Source organism: Carlito syrichta, unplaced genomic scaffold (genome assembly GCF_000164805.1).
Source record: "Carlito syrichta isolate Samal-C Ts95f unplaced genomic scaffold, Tarsius_syrichta-2.0.1 Scaffold307141, whole genome shotgun sequence".
Taxonomy (NCBI): domain Eukaryota; kingdom Metazoa; phylum Chordata; class Mammalia; order Primates; family Tarsiidae; genus Carlito; species Carlito syrichta.
The window spans coordinates 584,124-604,675 of NW_007251237.1; the positions used below are offsets into that span (position 1 = coordinate 584,124).

General features: G+C 34.1%; 1 protein-coding gene across 1 annotated transcript in view; it reads right to left on the minus strand.

Annotated features, from left to right (window-relative positions):
* The window catches only part of TINAG (tubulointerstitial nephritis antigen), an 88,854-nt gene that overhangs the window by 47,344 nt on the left and 20,958 nt on the right, over positions 1-20,552 (minus strand). Inside the window, exons 5-8 of the mRNA XM_008063923.2 lie at positions 11,707-11,830; positions 7,049-7,199; positions 3,625-3,805; positions 1,988-2,033 (exon numbers count right to left, since the gene is read on the minus strand). Coding sequence (XP_008062114.1) covers positions 1,988-2,033; positions 3,625-3,805; positions 7,049-7,199; positions 11,707-11,830 — 502 coding nt within the window. The remainder of the gene's footprint in view (positions 1-1,987; positions 2,034-3,624; positions 3,806-7,048; positions 7,200-11,706; positions 11,831-20,552) is intronic.

Here is a 20,552-nt window from a genome sequence, read left to right on the forward strand (position 1 = left end):
TTGACTGATTAAAAAAAAGAGTGAAAAAAAAATAATGATCTGTAATACAATGATTTGAAGATTTGAGTAGTTAAGTAAATTGTCCAAAGTCAGTTAAAGTAGCAAATGTCAAAGCTGAAATTTTTGAGTGTGGCCTTGAGGTTAAATATTTATGCTCCTTCAAATCTGTCACACAAGCACCACTTAATGAGCACACATTGAGATTAAACTTGAATTCCTCCACTCCTGTAACAGTAAACAAATTACACAACTGTAAGGAAAGAAAGCCTTCTCCTCATTTGTTTTAGGTTTTACATAAAGTCCCAGGATTTTTAAAATTAAATTCAGAACATATTTACTGTGAGCTTTGGTTTCTTTTAAATGCTAAGTGGTAAGAATAATGATCAATAAAAATTCTTCCAACACAATTATAAAATCCATGATTCTTGCCATATTTTGGACCAATACTAATTAGATCAATGCTCACAAAAACAAAAACTGGCCAATAGTTACTCAAGTATATATCAAATGTTTAATATCTAATTTGGGCTTATTTTATATTCCACTGCATTGATAAAATATTTTGGGCCCCTCAGTGTTCACAATCTAAATTTCCATTTTAGGGCTTATTGGATTTGCTCTTCTATGTGCCTCAAGGCAATGTTTACACAGAAAGTATATTCTGTGAATTTATCCTTATCCATGCCATTGTTGCAAAATAAAACTTCAAAGCAAAAATAACTATCATCAGAGATAATATTTTGTAAATTAAAGTCAATGTACAGTAAGTCACTGTATTATTTTAGTATTTGCTGTTAGATTACTCTCAATAATACATTTATAAAAATGATCAAAATTAAAGCCTTTTGTAAGACAGAAAAATTATACTAGCTTATCTGGTTTATTTTGAGCACATACAAAAAGAAAATTATCTAGTTTGTTGTTAATATTAATCCTCAATTTATTTCAATCTATTGCCTAATTCATTTATACTGAAGGGAAGAAAATACAAGGGATGGACGCCCCAAAATCCCTGAAATTTATTTGTAAAAACTTGTGTACTTATTCTTACATGGTTAAACTTCAGTCACCTTTAAAGTACTCTTCAAGTTGGATGCAATACACCTATTGAGATACTCTTCCACTGCTCAAAACAGTTTTTGAACTGGTGAATTTTGATGCCTATTAGTGCTTCTGCCATTTTCTGTTTCACCTCTTCCACGTGGGCAAAATGTTTCCCTTTGAAGGCTTTTTTGTTCGGAGAAACAAACAAACAACAAGAAGTGACTTGGGGTGAGATGGGTGAAGAGGGAGGGTGGGGCATGGAGTCAGTCAACATTCAGTATAATTAAATTCAGTATAATTAAATATAGTCATTTTTATATCAAAAACGTCGTTTTTGATTTAAAAAACTACTGAACACAGCGCATGGTGTGGGCAGGTGTGTTGTCATGGTGAAAGAATAATCACGTGTTTGTCACAACTCAAGATGTTTCTTCCACAAATAGTGCAACCTTCTCAAAACTTCCAGATAGAAATTTGGGTGGACCGTTTGGTCTGGAGGAACAAATTCTGAGTGTACTGCCAAAAGCTAATTCTGGGTTTTGTTGGGTCGCCCCTTTGTAAATACATATATGATTCTTAAAGATCATTGAATGAAAAAGTGAGTTTCATTGTAAATTTTATGGCATTTTATGTTTGACTTGGCATTTTATGTTTGACTCTCTGTTCGTCCATGATCACTTTAAAAAGACTTAGCAGACTTCATCAAATGTGCCCTTACTATTTAAAAGTTCAATATATAAATAGTCTAACCTTTGGAAAAATAATGGCAGCTAATAAAGTTATTTGGTGAGCATATCTCCCACAATTACACTGATTTTAGAACTGTTAAAACCTTATGAAGACACTTAACGTAAAAGTTTTCTTTCATTTATTAAACTCCTTTTACATGAGCTCAATGTAAAGTTGTTTATTAAAGGAATGAATAAGACAAAACAAAGCTTACCTTGAACTGGTCCATTTTGCATAATTTCTTTCATTATCTCAGTTTCCTGAGAGGATAAATATCAATGAGCATCATCATGGTTATGACAGCACAATAAACCTATTGGTTGGTGGACAATGTTAGATGTCGTACAGTCAATTTAGGTGTTATATAATCTTTGGCTATTTGCAATTTACTCTTAGTCATGCTATGAAATACTCACATTTGAAATGCCACATTAATGAAATTGCAAGACAAGATGCATCCATTTGTTTCAAAACTTGTGTTACTAAATAATTTTGGAGTGGAGAGAAAATGCAGTAACTTTTTATGGTGACAAAGAAAACAAGACTCAAGGTAAATTAAAAACATGTTTAGGGCAACCCCTTTGGGTCTCCTCCTACTGTGGGAGCTTTTCTGTTCTCTCAATAAATCCTGCTTTCTTAAAAAAAAATGTTTCATCAGTGGAGTTTAACATCACCTCTAATCTTTTGACCACAAGCACTATCCCAAATGATTGTTTAGTGAGGTTCTTCAGTAGCTTTAGTACAAATATTTCCATGTTGCCTCCCAATGTGTAATGCAGCCCTCGGTAGGAAGGCAGAACATTTATTCATTCTTCTGTGCACATCGAGCACAAAGTACATACCAGAAACTATGACAGAAACAAATATCGACACTGAAGCAATGTATTCATGTTTTGGTGGCATAGACAGACTGTAACACTAATTTCATTATTATATAAGAAGATCTGTTATAGAGACAAGCACAAAGAGCCAAGGATGCAAACAAAAAGGGGAAACTAATCCTGCCTAGGAATCAAGGAAAACTTCACAGAAAAGATGAAGTTTTGACGTGAACCTTGACACTCATGTGGCATTTCACCAGACAGAAAGGTGGGATAACCATTTAGGTCAGAAGAATTATCACCTAACTAAGTAGAGAAGCATTAAAGGGCATGCTGTATCTGGGAAACCGGGACTAGTCTTACATATCAGGAGCATTATGGTCAGGGAGATGGGGCACATGCTGTCAGGACATGATTCTATAAAAGTAGTATGTCATAATTGACTCATGAAAGGCCAGTGTGTCATGGTGAGAACACTGGTTGTATACTGGAGATAACTAGGAGTCACTGAAAGTTCAGATATGCTGCAAATGAGAAGGCCTGGCTAATGCTGATATGACGGAGAAAATTTTGCCTTGGCTTTTGACATGACAAACTGGCATCCAAGGGAGTTCTTTTTTTTTTTTTCATTATGGCTATATGTTCATCAATTATTTTGTGAAGCAAGGCAAAGGATTGATAAAATGAGTTACTATCACTAAAAAGTCAGCTTTTAATTGTCAAGTTCATAAATATATATATATAATATGTTTGCATATATATATGTCATATATATTATAAAATAATTTAAAAACCCTACTTTCATGGGTATCTTTTAATTTAAGCCAAATCTTTACATTATTAATATTACAAAAATGAGAAATCATACCCAAACTCAAAGTATTTAAAAATCCATTAAGGACATAAAAAATTATACCTGGAAACATAACATATATTTTAGAATAAAGTAGTTTTAAATAGTTTTTATAATAGCAGAGTTATATATATTTGAGAAAGTCAACCATTGTTAATTCTTGCCATTCAGACTTACATTGGAAGAGACTCTATATGGAGGAGAACACTGATAGATCCTGTTAGACTTCTCTATGTTGTTGGGACATGGCTTTGTGGCATGCCGTTTTCCCCGCCCATCAGACCTACTTGTCATGGCGCATCCACTGTGGGCAGCATTTTGATCCTTGAAAAGTGGATAGCACGCATGGGATACAAGTCTATGAGGAATAAGCAAAGAAGCAAAGAAAATATTTAGGAAAGTACCATAACATTCTGACTATATTTAATTATACTGAATTAAGCATTCATAAATTATTCTGGTGACTTACATGCATAAGTTTCAAAATGTTGACTGACTCCAACATGGAAGCTCAGTGATGTTACACTGCTCCCTACTCCCCTCTATTTATCATTATAAATTTAAAACCTTGTTTTAATTCATTTTTAATGAATAATTCTATCTGTAGTATAGAATTTCCTAGAGATGAAAAGTGACCATCAATAAGTCTGTGGTAATACTAATATGGAAAGAATTTCTTCAACCTGTATACTTACAACACGGAAAAGACAAATTTAATATGAAAAAGGCAATAAATTTAACTATTGCAACCATTACTTTGCTAAACTCTGATGCATCTACGTGGCTCTCTGAGCTACCGCCGTCATGTTTCTTAGCTTTGGCACCCTTCCCAATCTTGGGGAGGTAAATCTCTCTGTCTCCTCTCTCTCTCTCTCTCTCTCTAATTTACTTTCTAAGTAAACTATATTTTCTAATCTAAAAAATTAACTATTGCAAGATAGAATATTCTGATAAATTGTAAGTTTTATAATTAAGCTTTTTCTTGTTTTGTTGTTTAAAATTTCTCATAAGACTTCAATTATTACACATATGCAATTCATGATACTTTGGGGAAAATAGTATAATACTAATATAATATTAAAAGTTAATAAAATAGAAATATATCAGATGTATACATGTTACGAAAGATACAGAAAATGATTTCTGGTTTGAAACTGAGCATAGCAAAGTACAAACTATTTGGTTCCAACTCTTACATGATCCTATTGACTACAGAGGTAGAAAGCAAGGGAAATAAAGTCATGGAATTTGTTTTGTAGATATTCAATTCTGAAATGGTCATAGAAGTATCCCCTAGAATTGGTTTATGAAAATGTAATAGAATCCAACACAGTATGAGAGTCTGAGGAAAGAGCATGATGAAAGCAGAGCCATTAAAAAACAATAAAACAGTTGAAAATATTGCATAAAATGTATTATATTTTCATTAAATGATGACTGCTACGGACTGGACTGTGTCACACTAAAATTCATATGTTGAATTGATATATAACTAAGACATATGACTAACACCCAAAATAATGATCTTTGGAGGAGGGCCTTAAGGAGATGCGAAGGGGAACCAAAAGAAAAGAATCAGAATTGCTTTTTAGAAGGCGGGCCCTTTGTAGTACAGGTTTTCCCTGCTAGGTAAGTGTTTTAGGAACCCATCACCATCAGTGTACCAGCTAGCATTGTTGTGAGAGGCTACATTTGACTTCAGGTAATTCTTTTTTTTTTTTTTTTTTTTTTAATCCTTTCAACGCATTTGCCCATTTCTCGATGGGTGATTTACCAACACACCTGCCTACACTGTGCTTAATGTTCAACAGTTTTTGACCAAAAATGGTATGATCCCCATGCCCCACCATCCCTATTCACCCAATCTCACCCTGAGAGACTGTTTTTGTTTCCTCAGGAAAAATCCTCAAAGGAAAATGTTTTGGTGATGTGAAAGAGGTAAAGCAAAAAATGGCAGAAGCACTAAAAGGCATCATAATTGATGAGTTCAAAAACTGTTTTCAGCAATGGAAAAGCATCTCGATAGATGTATTGCATCAAACAGTGGGTACTTTGAAGATGACTAAAGTTTAAAAATGTAAGAAAAATTACACATTTTTTTTTTTTTAAGTTGGAGTCTCACTCTATCGCCCAGACTGGAGTGCAGTGGCCGCTCCCGGCCACCGCAGCCTCGACCTGCTGGGCCCCGGCGATCCTTCCGCCTCAGCCTTCCGAGTAGCCGGAATTACAGGCACGCGCTACCACGCCCGGCTGATTTCTTGATTTATTGTAGAGATGAGGTCTCGCTGCCCAGGCAGGTCTTCGAACCCGCGGGCTCAGGCAATCCACTCACCTCAGCCTCCCAAAGGCGCGGGATTACAGGCTGAGCCACCAAGCCCGGCAATATACCATTTTTAATAAATAAATTCCAGGTTTTTTGGAGTCCTCCCATAATTAGCTTTAAAAGAGGTCATGAGGTTAAAGTCAACATGGATGGGATTAGTAGCCTTAAAAGAAGAGTAAGAAACACCAGAGCTTTCTTTTCAGCATACAAAGACATTTCATCCCATGCGTTTGAACATTGCAGGAAGGTACCCATCTGCAAACCAGAGAGCAGGTCCTCACCAAGAACAGAATCAGCCAGCACCTTGATCTTGGATTTTGCATCCTTAAGAACATAAATGTTTGTTGTTTAAGCCACACAGTCTATGGCATTTTGTTATGACAGCCCAAGCAGACCAATACATTGAGATTTACTTGGGTCACAATGATAATTTATATTTTTAAGCTCCTAAGGGATTTTTATTTTTATCATAGTACAGAATAGCAACAAATCAAGCATGACTAAACTAGGAAGTTATCATCCCAAGTAATCCACTGGAAGCATCACTTTATTAGGTGAAACATATTAAAAATTTCAAATAAATTTATGGCCACCCATCAATATCTAACACCTACTCTCTTCCATAGCATCAAAGTATTTATAGCAGAGCCAGAGCACTGGATAGATGATGAAAGAATAAGTGGACAGTACCTATGTGTACCACTGCCTATCAGCTGCAGTCTCTTAACTGAATAACTGCTTTTAAGTATTTTAGCTCTTATACTACACACAAGGATGCTAGGTGGGTATCAGGCTACATGATAGAAAAAAATACAACCCATCATTTTTGATCAAATAGGACATGGAAAATTAACGAGTTAAGGCAACTGTAAATTATTTCTTTATTTTATTCTTCATATTTTCAGTCTAATTTTACCTAGTGTTATCCACTCATCAACCTGGGTGACTGAAAGGCACAACAGAGATATCAGCTACACTGATTACTTTATACCCTTTTTGGAGATTCAGTAGAACTGCTTGGCACAGAGTGATGATGTGTACATAAGTCTTCAAAAGTAAAATTCATATTAATTTAGCTAGAAATGTATAAATTCTTCAATAATTGCTTCAAATCTCAAGAGATATCAAACAATTTATATTTAGATGTAGCATATACATTGATATACATGTAGCATATATATTTGCTATTTTTTTGGTAAAATTTTTGAAATAGATTTTAGTCCTAATCTAGAAAGAACTCATAAGAATCCTAGAAACACACGCTGTGCAGCTATTTACCCACGTTTTCTCAGGTACCACCATGCCCTATCGATGCTTCCGCTGTTGCATCCATGATGGTTTTTGGCACAGCAAGAAATCAAATTCTGAGGAGACAAATTGGCTGTGTATCTGCCCTCAGACTGAATTGCTATTCGGTCAGCAGCCACACCTGTTTCAAATAGAATATTAATTAATATTCAAATGGCACATGGTATTTCTAATATTTTGTATATATATATATTCCTATTTGTTTGAACACCAATCTAGTCTTTAAAACTGTATATAACAAAATATTATTACAATATGTATGTACTCCAGCCAACTTAACTGTGTCATAATTTCACTCATAATTTTGTCTTACTTTGGTATTGTTCCATTGTTTTATTGATTTCAAGATTTTTATTGTTCCTTGTTTCTTTTATTTTCTATATCTATGAAATGAAACTCTTTGAGAGCAAAAACCATATGTCACTTATATTTCTATCTCCTGCGCCAAGAACAGTGTCATACATGTAGTCGTGGGTAAATATATTTTTTTGAAATGAGTGTGACTAAACTGAGTCAATCAAGAAAATTGATCATAGAAATTTTTTTTTTTTTTTTTTTTGAGTTGGAGTCTCACTCTGTCGCCCAGACTGGAGTGCAGTGGCCACTCCCGGCCACCGCAGCCTCCACCTGCTGGGCTCTGGCAATCCTTCCGCCTCAGCCTTCCGAGTAGCCGGAATTACAGACATGCACTACCACGCCCGGCTGATTTTTTGATTTATTGTAGAGATGAGGTCTTGCTGCCCAGGCAGGTCTCGAACCCGTGGGCTGAGGCAATCCACTCACCTAGAAATATTAATTGGAAATTTAGCCATGGTAATTTGATATATTGAAGTAAATTAAATTCTTGATTTTGAAACTGGTATCTAATTTAACGACCAAGGAATCCATACTTAAGCTAATCCAGACTAATACAAATCTGAATTACACAACATTTAAAAGCTACATGGCATATTTTTATGCTCCCAATATGATTAATCTTAGCTTAGTACACATGGATTTCAGCTTGTTTATACATATGTATGGAACAAAGTATTGTTATAAAAATCATTAATTATTATAACTGCTATTAATTACTATTGCTAGTTATATATAATATAGTTGGTTATACCTAGATATATGTAATTATGTATATACTATGGAATACTATATATATGTCCAATATGTAACTAATGATATGTAATGTTATATATAACTAATAATATAGTTCTAACTATTATTAACTAATATTAATGTTTTGTATACATGAGCGTACATATGTATTTATATACAATATACATTATGTCTATCACACACACTAGCTTTTTGTTATTAAACCTTCTATTTTTGAGTTTAAATAATTCCTTAGCTTTGGCACTGTTGTCAGTTCATTACTTTTCTCAACACATCCATTGAATACCTACCAGGTGACAGACACTATGGCACTAGATATTACAAAGATGAACAAGAAACAAAAAAGTTATAGTTTTGCCTGTATGGAATAATAGACTAGGAAAACTAATCAACCGGTAGCAAAAATTTATATGCATCATCATTCTGATCATGATGCCATAATAAACTAATGTGAGTGATGAGATCAGGAAAAAATTGGGGTGGGTACCATGTCAGTACAGATTTGCTGTTGTTGTTGTTGAATATCTGGTATTATGTTGTCTTGATGTTTAATTTCTTACTCACTTTTAACTAAAGACAACAAAGTAATAATCTTTCTTATATCAATTCACTTTGCTCTGTGGAAGTTTTAGGTTTTTTTCTCACCAAAGTTATCTGTGTACTGTAACCCCTCAAGGTGCTAATTTAGATATTTTTCCAAAATAATTCATTTTAAAACAATATGTTTGCATATGTATTACTGTACACACAAGGTTTTTACATAATTACAACATATTTGCAAGGCTGTAGCACAATTGCTGGTATGTTTTATATGCTCAATAATGTTAAATCTATAACCTATAACTTTATTCTATTACTGTAATAGGATATATTTTATAGGAGCAATTGGCATTATACTACCACCTCTGATATTCTCAAAAAATGATTCCCTAATTCATAAAAGAAAACAGAAATCTTTGATATTGACATTAAGTACAAGGGTTCAGAATCAAATACAAATTTTGAAACTGTTAGTACAATTGTGTTTTCATTCCAAAAATACTTTTATAGTGCAGAGGAAACAGTAGTCAAAAAGTCAGAGGTCTGGCTGCATTATTTCTGATATTTCTCATCTTTTGGCTTCAGGTAAGTCATATCACCTATTTTGCCTCCTTTATAAAACCAGAGGCTTGAAAAGGATGACCTCTAAAATCTCCTACATCCCCATGAATCTGTAGATTTCAACTAAAAGACACGTTTTAATTACCAATGTTATGCAATATTCTGCTCCTATATAGATATTTCTGAATCTCAATAAAGGTTTAGTTCAAATTCACTTGATATATTAGAAAAAAATCCAAAGATTTAAGAATTACTCAGTCTGGCCAATTGTTTTTCACTTTCTTCTTGAAAAATTTCAATGGGTGTTATCTCTGAAACATACTCTGTCATTTTCTCTGCTTAATTTGTCTCCAGATTTACTCTGGGACACACTATTTCCACCATTTCAAACACCTTCACCCTTTCAGCTTCTGACAAATAGCTTGAATTCATTTGGGTACATAAATTTTTAAAAATATATTATATAAATATAATATATAAGTATATATGTACAATTATATAAATATTTATTTTCTTATATAAAATATATTGATTCTATTTTATAGCTCTCTCTGAAAGTTTTTTTTATTTTAACTAAGAAAAAATGTTTAGATCTTAACAAGAACTTAGTTTATTATTTCTTTAACACAGAAAAAAATAATTGTCCTGATTTATTATACTGAATGCATAGGATAAAAGCCTGTGTCCTCTGAAACCACAAAAGGCTTGAAAATCTTCTCTCTGGTGTTCTGGTGAATTAGTACTGAACAATCCAGACTTGGACTCGTGTAAAGGCTATCTACGGGGACACCAAAATATACCTTCCAGCCTAGCAAGCTGCTGTCAATATTTCACCATAAACATCTTTTCTTAGACATCTTCAGAAATACTGATCTAACTTAAATTTTAAAACAAAATTTTTTTATAAATTGCCAACAAACTGTAGCACCTTAACCATATGAACATAAAATGACAAATGGTTTATTTGATTAAATCTCTCCCCACCCATCTGAGACAGAGCTGAAAAAGGTCCCCCCATTTGGCTCCCTAATGCATCAAGGACAAGCATCAGATAGCCAGAGAACATTTATACCAGGGAGTGGTATAAATGTGTAGCATGAACAGATGCAGTCACTCCAGAGGTGAGTTTGGCCAGCAACTGTGGTCCTGCCAAAGGCATTTCTGGAACAATCTGGTTGGTACTATGAAGCAATGGTATTTAATTTAAACAAAGGTATTAGCACTTTTCTGGCCCAGGATATGCTGCCCTTCGGAGTTGGCTTCTCTAAGAGTCTATGTACTTATTTCACAAAGCTTCAGTGCTTTAAATTGGTGTTTGTTTGTTTGTTTGTTTGTTTGTTTGTTTTGAGTTGGAGTCTCACTCTGTCGCCCAGACTGGATGTGGCCGCTCCCGGCCACCGCAGCCTCGACCCGCTGGGCTCTGGCGATCCTTCTGCCTCAGCCTTCTGAGTAGCCGGAATTACAGGCATGCGCTACAATGCCCGGCTGATTTTTTGATTTATTGTAGAGTTGAGGTCTCGTTGCCCAGGCGGGTCTCGAACCCGCGGGCTCAGGCAATCCACTCACCTCAGCCTCCCAAAGGCACGGGATTACAGGCTGAGCCACCAAGCCCAGCTCTTTAAATTGTTTTTATGCACACTTGAAATTACCTGCAAGGCCTAGAACATAGTTTTATGAAGATATTTGATAGTGTCCAATCATCATCATGTTAGGTTTTATTTAATTGCTGAAATGTGTCTGACACTAATTTGAGGATGCTTTTGGAGACCAAATTTTGGAGTTAATCTGAGTAATTCATTAATTGGATTTGTGAACTTATATGAAAGTAACTATGAAAGAGACATTTCTTATATTTTTTCAGTAACAGTAGCATTAATTTGGAAGCTACTCTTGTTAAAAGATCAGTTAAATTACTTTTGAGTCAGAATCTATGTATTTATATACATTTACTTAAAATGAGATAAAATCCATTTGATCCATCATGATTTAGTTCACTTAACCTTAAGTTAGTTTAATAACTATATTTTTATAAAGAAAAATGAATATAAAAATTATGTGGGTGTATCTATGTTAGAATTGCAAGTAATATTATGAATGAAGAAGAACCTTAATTCTCTTTTTATTATTTGGCATTAACTATCAATAGGTAAACAAATTTCAGCAACTCTATTTTGTTGCTCTTTTGATTCATTCTCTATTTAAAACTAGACCCCAAAAATAAAAACCAATTTTTAGGCAAAAAGTTAATTTTTTAATATAATCTTCAAGTTGCTTTCTCCAGTCAGAATAAGATTTTATTTTAATTAATCAGATGCTAATTTTTAAATATTTTAAATTTAAAAACATTTAAATTATTTTTTCAGTCTCTAGAATCAAAGAGGGTGTTTATAAGGAAGTAATTAAAATGACTTTATTACTTGCAGTGGAAAATGCCCATGATGCAGCACAGTTTTTTTGATCCAGTGGACCATGAGTCCATCCAGGCCACTTATAAGATGCAACAAAAAATTCTGGAAGATCTGTTGCTGCAGGTAAAGAAGCCTAGAGAGAAAGAAAAGGCATGTGTCAGCTTTTCTCAAATATGCCCCAGTAGTTATCCTAAGAAAATGTCATGCCCTTTTTATAAAGTTATAATTAATTTTTAATTACTTTGCACATTCAAATTTCTAAATGAAGTACAGTTATGTAGAATTTCTATTTCACTCTATGTTTAAAAATAAAAATTCAATGTGGGAAATCATAACATGATATAAAGTCATAAGAACAATTCACAGAATGGTTCTTCTGGATTACTGTACTGTGTGTTAATTTCAGCCAATGTTTCTGTTACCTTGGATCTGAGGTTTGCTTATCTATAGGAAAGACCACATGGCGTTATGTGAATTTGTCCTCATAAACATTTACTTTTCTGTCCCTCTCATTTTAAATAGTAAGTGTGATCCTAAAGTGAAATTGATTTTATTTTAAAAGAATGCATTTATGGCTACTACATATTAACAAAATTGGAAACGAAAAGAAACACATCAATTCTATACCAGATATTAGGAAATGAAACTGGGATGAATTGATTGACATTTATAAAATCCTTTAAGATAAAAAAGGATTTCAGGGAGTAAGATCAAATATATAAGAATGATGTCTTACGAACCCATGTTAAAGCTTGGGCAGTGTCCATGTCAACTGCTGATCTTTCTAAGAAGACAAATTAAATTGAATTTGTAGGAAACTTGCTCTGTTCATGTCATTCAAAGAAAATCTACAATAGGCTGATTTTTTTCCCAAATGTTTCTAATGATTAATGACTTTCACTTCCAATAATAATTGACCTAAAACCAAATAAAAATTTGTTTATTAATTTTTTCATCAGTTATGTATACATGTTTACACACACACTCATTATTTTTAGAGTACATTTAAGTTTTCAGTGTTTTAATATTCATTTTTTAAATTTCAATATTCCTATGTGATATAATCAGATACAATATTATTGGTTCTTTTTTGTGAATGAGGAAACTAACTTTTAAATGTTAAAAGACATACTGGCCAGGCTCAGTGGCTCAGCCTGTAATTCCAGCACTTTGGAAGGCCGAGGTGAGGGGATTGCCTGAGCCCGCAGGTTCGAGACCGGCCCAGGCAACTTGATGAGGCCTTTTCTCTACAGTAAATAAAAAATTAGCTGGGTGTGGTAGCGAGCACCATATAGTTTCGGCTACTTGGAAGGCTGAGGTGGAAGGATCGTGGAGCCGAGCAGGTCGACGCTGGGGTGGCCGTGAGCTGCCACTGCACTCCAGCCTGAGTGACAGAGTGAGACTCCAAAAAAAAAAAAAAAAAAAAAAAAAGACATGCTAAGGTCTCTCAGCTAAATATGAGATACTCCTGGGACTAAGCCTAGGTTTCAGAATTCTTAACATTATGGTATATTTCTTTCATTTTCCTACTTTATTAGAAATACAGGAATAATTTGAAGCAGACGTAAAGTGTCTGTAAAATAAAAAATATTACCTATCCAAAAGTTTTATGATTGTACATTGAACAAGTCATGCTGTTGATCTGGTATCTTGCAAAAAGTTACTTCTGACAAGTACTTAACAGCTTCAAAGACCAAAGCAAGGAAAACTTAGAATTTACATGTCTGCTTGAAAAGGTACCCATCCAAAATAATATATAAGTGTGTAATTTAATGGGGGAAGTTCAATTTTGATTTAGAGAATTGTTGCTACCTGATTAAAACCAAAAATGTTATTAAACCCTGAGTTCCATTACTAAAAACAATGCTATTTAGGCAATGGAAGAAACTTCTAAAAACATCAAGAAGTTCACTGTGGAGTTTTTGCATGATAACTTGGAGAAGAGTATCCTAGAAAGACTGGTGATTTGGGGGTTTTGGTGCATTTGATAGACCATATTACAGAGCCTTAAAGTCAGAGCAGAATACATTTTTTCTGAGTATATCATTTCAGTGATACAGACGCACTCTTCAAAGCTGTCTTTCTAACTGGGATAGAAATACACATATCTTAAAACTTATACCTTTCAGTTTTATTAATGGTTTATCAGTGTGCTTTTAGGCATATATAATGCTAAGTCTCCTCATGTTTTTAGAAAAATAGGTGGCGTGTCAGTTGTTATTTTAATTTATCACTTTAAATTCCAGTTTAATAACATAACCAAGATATTTTCTTTCTGCTCTGTTGATGCAATAAAGAGATAACTCTTACTTCAAACACATTTCAGCATGATTGGTTTATTTAGAATTTGATCTCCACATTTGAAAGCCCACCAGAATGCTTTGCACATAGGGGATACTCAATAAATACCTGATAATAATAATGAGACACATAGCTATCAGGTAGATTTCATCTTTTAAAAATATGTTTTCCTCTATAGGCACATTAAGTTAAATTATAATACCAGCATGCATTTGTTGTTTTTATCATTTATTCTTTAAAAATAAAACAATAGAAATAGCTAATTCTTCTCAATAAGGCAATAGATAAACAAAAAGCAAAATGACATTTTTATTAAAAACATATTTACCAATTCACTAAACCAGATCATTTCATGAGGCTTATTTATTGGATTTTTCAAGATTTTTGCCATCTATTTATTATTGCTTTTCCTAAAAGTGAGCTCCTAGGAATTGAGGCCCTGCTGGTACATATGTTTTATTTGCCTTATGATATCAAATAATCTGATATAATAAATAGAGAAAATTTTATATCCCATTATTTCATAATTACTACATTCCTCTGCAAAGTAAGAATGTCTCTTAGAGTTTATAAATAAAAGTAAGCATCACACAATAACAGTTTTCAGGAATTGATGATAAAAGTTTGGCTTTAATAAATGATTCATTGATTTTTAATTTTTTTTTAATGTTTTTGCCAAAGGACAGCTTAATAAAGCAAAAGGATCAAGAGAATCAACTGAGAGTGACAGAAATTCCAAAATGACATCAGCTTACATATATAGAAATTTATTTTTAAAAGAGACTTACACTATTCCATATGGGCACTTTAAATTCTTTTAATTATACTTTTGAAACAATTTTAATCATGCTCTAATTATATTCCCAAATAAGTACTAGCAAATTTGAGGTTAAATTTGAACAGTCTCCCTGCTTCAGTATTTCCACTTAAAAATTTGAAATCAAAGATATTGTAAGCAAATATTATAATTAAATGCAATGATAAACACTAGGGAATTGTATAACTTCTGCATTTAATTACATTGCAATCTCTAAAGGAGTAATGGAAATATAATCACAGAGCAGCTTGAGACAAACTGCTCAATTTTCTCTAGAACCTTAGAATAAATTCTGGACATCCTTTTTTTTTTTTTTGAGTTGGAGTCTCACTCTGTCACCCAGACTGGAGTGCAGTGGCCACTCCCAGCCACCGCAGCCTCGACCTGCTGGGCTCCGGTGATCCTTCCGCCTCAGCCTTCCAAGTAGCTAGAACTACAAGCGTGCACTACCATGCCCGGCTAATTTTTTGATTTATTGTAGAGATGAGGTCTCGCCAATTTGCCCAGGCAGGTCTCGAACCCACGGGCTCAGGCAATCCACTCACCTCAGCCTCCCAAGGCACGGGATTACAGGCTGAGCCACCGAGCCCAACCAGACATTCTTATTATTGAGTCTATATCTACATAATATCCCTTATGTGAACCACCCCTTCTATTCCTAGTTGCACTTTCCCTCCATCTAAATTTAGTTAATAAGAGTGACCTGAGAGTCAAATAAAGCAACAGGGAATGTAATTCTGTTGTGACCACAATCTAAGGTCAATGGTAATAAATACCAAGATTTCTTCTAAACCATTTGACACTGGGGAAGAATGGGCTAATTTTCTAATTTCTAGTGGCTACATAAAATTTCTCATCTTCAACAATATTTGCTTTCATGCCTTAACTTCTAAAGAGCTATTCTTTGGCAATTTGTGTAATGTTTTTTAATAACTGATTGTAGATCTCAATATGTACAGTGATTGCACTATGGCGGGTGGTTCTAGCTCTTTTCCAGTTCTCCCCTTTCTCCATAGAAATAGAATTTTTATCTCAGCACAAGCAAGCTCAGAAATATAACTACATTATTACTGAGTTCTGTCCTATAAGATATTCACAGGAGGATCATTTGGCAGGTTCTGAGAACTTTCCAGAAGAGACAGCTGGCACTTGACTTTTACTCTATTTTCTTGACCTTTTGTCTTCTTCTGCTAGCAGAAATTGGGACATTATAGTTGGCCATAAAGCAGTCTTGTTGAATCATTATACAATCTTGGAAATAAAGTCATTGGGCAATGGAGCAACAGGAAGCATGAAGCATGGGTGTTCAACATCACAGAGTGCAATTCCAGTGCAGGCCCAGCTCCAGATTTACTAGAGAGAAATCAGTTTCTGTCTTACTTAAGCCACTGTCATGAATTTTTCTCATTCTCAGCTGGGCTTAATATAACTAATGCAGCACACATAACTGCCATTAAAGCTGCTAGGGCAATGCCATATTTTACTAAAACCCAAGACATCGTCCAATGTAAGAAGTGTCCCAATTTTAGAGGTGTTAAGAAATGAAAAGAAAAAAATGTGCTTCTGAAAATGGTTGAACTATGATATTTCCTAAAATGAGTTCCTTAGAACACTAGTTCTGACAAATTTTTATAGGTAATTATAAAAGTAGTTGATTAATCAGTTCTGAGAAACACTGGTTTTGAGAATTAGATTTTTGCTTCATTGCAATCACTATTTATTTTATAAACTGCTAATGTATGTGAGGCTGTGAAAAGTAGAAATAATGTTCATGATTTGGACCCGTGAAAATATTTTATTTCATTTCATTTTATATTATTTTTATTTGAAGCAGATCAACGAACTAGTGTTTTATGGAACATACTTTACTATGGACAAGGTAGACCCAGACAAGGAGAGGCCAGCAAGTAGGTGCCTGTTATATAAACCCATAAAATTACTTCAGGAATCTACTTTTTAGCAGTTCAAAATATTTGTTTGTAGGGAGGAAAAAATACATTTTCACATTTCTTTTTGGAGATTTGTTCTGTGGTGATCAATTCAGTCCCACTGTGTTGCTCAAATCATGTACAATTATGCCACAGTGTTATGCATCAGACTGTGACCAACACGGAAAATTAAATTTGAAAACCCAAAAACTGATTGGAGGGATAAGACATCCATTCTGCCACAAGTGTAGGTAAATTAGGAGTGGGGCCAGACGTAAACTTTCTAAGGTTTTCTGAAGGGTATGATGTTCTTTTCTGAGAACAAGGGGAAAAGAAAAGAAAGAGATTTGAGATATATGTAAATATTTTGATGCTTTTTTGAATTTTAACATTCTTAATTCAGTGACAGCAGAACAACTAGCGTCCTGTTCTGTCCTTGACTTTTCCCTCCATAAATGAGAAGATTCTGAGATGAGCCAAGAAAAACATGTACTGATACATAAATACCAACAAAACATCTACCATGCCTCTCTCTTGCAGCAACATGGGCACTTACTGTATTTTGGAAGACAGACACCTTTTGCCTTGCATTCACATATATGGGAGCTAAACGTCAATTTTATGAGGAAAATTATCATTTTTGCTCAAAATCATGTAAAGTACATAACTATATAGCTGTTTTTCACTTTTATAGTCTTTTTTTGTTTCTATACAGTTTTTATATGGATGACATATGTTATTGAAATCAAATAGATGTTTAGACAGGGTTATTTCTAGTGAAATCAAAAATTTTAGGCTAGACATGGTGGGTCACATCTGTAATCCCAGAATTTTAGGGGGCTGAGGTGAGTGAATTATGTAAGGCCAAGAGTTCAAGATCAGCCTGGGCAACATAGTAAGACCCGGTCTCTACAAACAAACAAACAAAAATTGTAAATAACTATGTATGTGCCTATAGTCCCAGTACTTGGGAGACTAAGGCCAGAGGACCACATAAGCCCAGGAGTTCAAGGTTATAGTGAACTGGTGTGACACACCAGCCTGGATCACAGAATGAGACTTCAACTGTAAAAAATAAAGAAGCAAACATTTCGGCAACCTATGAGTAGTAAAACCTAAATTTGGAAATATTTAGTTTGATTTTTCCAAAGGTATCTCTCATACTTCATAGTTGATACCATTGAAATAAATATATTTCTGAAAGAAAAAAAAGAAGTTCATCTTTTTATGACTAATGACTAGAGAAATATTTCCAGTTAATCAACTGCTATGTGTTTTCTAGACAATGATAAACTATCCAGATGATTAAATAAATTGCTCATTTCTTACCTAAAAAATCAGTGGTTTTTACAGTTATGATAAAATATATAAAATATTAATTTACTTAAATTTCTAACAAACCATAAAAAAATGAAGACATTGCTTGTCTTTGTTTGTAATGCCAATATATTTGTATGTGTTGGATGACTGAGAAAGGATGCTGTGCTAGTTAACTACAAGGCTGACTTAAGTAATTTTAGAACAATTTTTACTTACATTAATCTGATACTGTATAATAAAGTAAACATACAGCTTTTAAATGCTGCATCAGCCTTTTAATATTTTAATAGTTTCCAAATAGCTCTGCCGTAGATTTAATACCTGTAATAGTTTTAGCAATCTAATTATTCTCCTTGGAGAATAAACAAAAATAAGAACAAAACTATTAAACAAATTTTGGCCAGGTATAGTTACTCATGACCATAATCCCAGTGCTTTGGGAGGTCAAGGTAGGAGGAACACTTGAGTTTGAGAATTCAGTACAAGCCTAAGCAACATAGTGAGATCCTGTCTCTACCAAAAAAAAAAAAATTCAACTATATGGGTTTGGTGGCAAGTGCCTGTAGTCCTAGCTACCCAGGAGGCTGAGGTGAGAGGATCACTTGAGCCCAGGGGTTAGAGGCTTCAGCAAGCTATGAGTATGCTACTGTACTCTGCCTGGGCGACAGAATGAGATGCTATCTCTAAAACAAACAAAACCAAAATTTAACTGACCTGAGTATAAAAATGAATTCTTAATTTTCACATTTCTATGTGAAAGTAGTATTTCTCATTCAAAATAGTTTCAATATTTGTGATAGGATATAACGGTGAAGTTTCCTGGAGCTATCTCAGATTCAAAAGCACTTGAACTTTATATCTGAAAAGAAAATCAGGTACAGAGTTGATTTGATTTGATATGATATGATTTGATTTGATGTGATATGATTTAATTTGATGTAAGCACATAGCAGAACTTTCAGGTTCATCAGGAATACATAAACTCTATCAGAACCAATAAATCCAGGGTTACACTGTTCTTTATTAAATAAAATACTCCGAGTAATAAAGGTTTAAATAATTTTGTCCTTACAGAATTGACCTATTTCAGAACACTGCTATTTTCCCAGGACAATACAAGGGAGAAAGAACAGCTTATATATTATATAATAACATTTATTTAATACTTTGCTATATTCTAGGTACTGTGCTAAGTTCTTTCATGCAGCATTTCATGGAACTCACACAACCCTATGAGCTAGACACTATCGACATTGTCATTGCATGGAGGAGACCGAGGCAGTAAGCAGAGGAGCCAGTAGATACATTATGGGAATAGTGACTGAAGCTAAGGAATGAAGCCAAGAAGTTAGCCAAGGAGAAGAGCTTTCCCAGGAATCCAGGATGACTCATGGCTCATCCTTCCCACCCAGGGACAGTAATTTCATGAATCTCAACAATTATCCAAGCAGGGTAGCCAAGGAAATGGAGATACTTGGGGACTGAGATGTAGGGAAGTTTCTCAGTTATGTCTGAAATTGTGCCACTATTGTCAACTGCCTACCCTAACTGTACAGATAGTCCATCACATTTTTTTTAACTTTCAAATTTTTTTTATTTTAAAGATGTGGGATATAATTCAGGGTTAGGTACACAAATGTTCATTATGGAAGTACCCTTGTTGATGAGGTGTGCCCCCCCTCCCGGCAGATCCCCACTACTCCAGTCTCCCCCTCCCCCCACAGTTTTCTGCTATGCCAAGTCTTTTCTTATAGTATGATTATTGTTCAAGGTCCGCTTATGTGTGAGTCCAACATGTGTTAAAAATGGTTTCTAAAATTTGGGGGAAAATTGGGGGTTGGAGAGAGAATGCATTATAGAAACATACCCACAAATAGGAATTCATTTTTACTGGGCTTGGAGGCAGTTCGATATATTGGAACTTTTCTATGTTGTCACCAGGCAAAGAACTAATCCATTTTCTTTAGGTTTTCCTATAGCTACCAGTTCAACTCAGTTCATACTGACCTCATGTTCTTTCTAGAAATACTTGCTATATTTCTGATTTAATTCTACCTGGCCAGATATTAAGACAACTCTCTAATACTCAGAAACATAGACTTCAAGCAAGCTATTGTGATCTAGAAATAAAGATGCATTTTCTTGACCTACGTCGTGAGTGTAATGGAACTCTTACTGGTTCAGCTGAATTTTCCTTTTTGCTTTCCTGGAATTACTTGTTCGTTCCAGGAGCTGCAACTTATTACATTAATTCATAACATTAGATAATTTAAATTCTTCCCAAGTACTAATTATTAAGACTTTTTATTTAAACATCACCACAGTGACTTTTATACAAACAAATCCCCAGCAGCCAAAAAATGATTTAGAATCAAATTTCTTTTTCTTTGCTTCGGTATATGGCAACTTGAGAAAAAAATGTACCTCATTTTTTCTAGAATATAAAATATGCCAAGCTGCAAAGGTTGAAGTTTAAGAAGGAATAATTT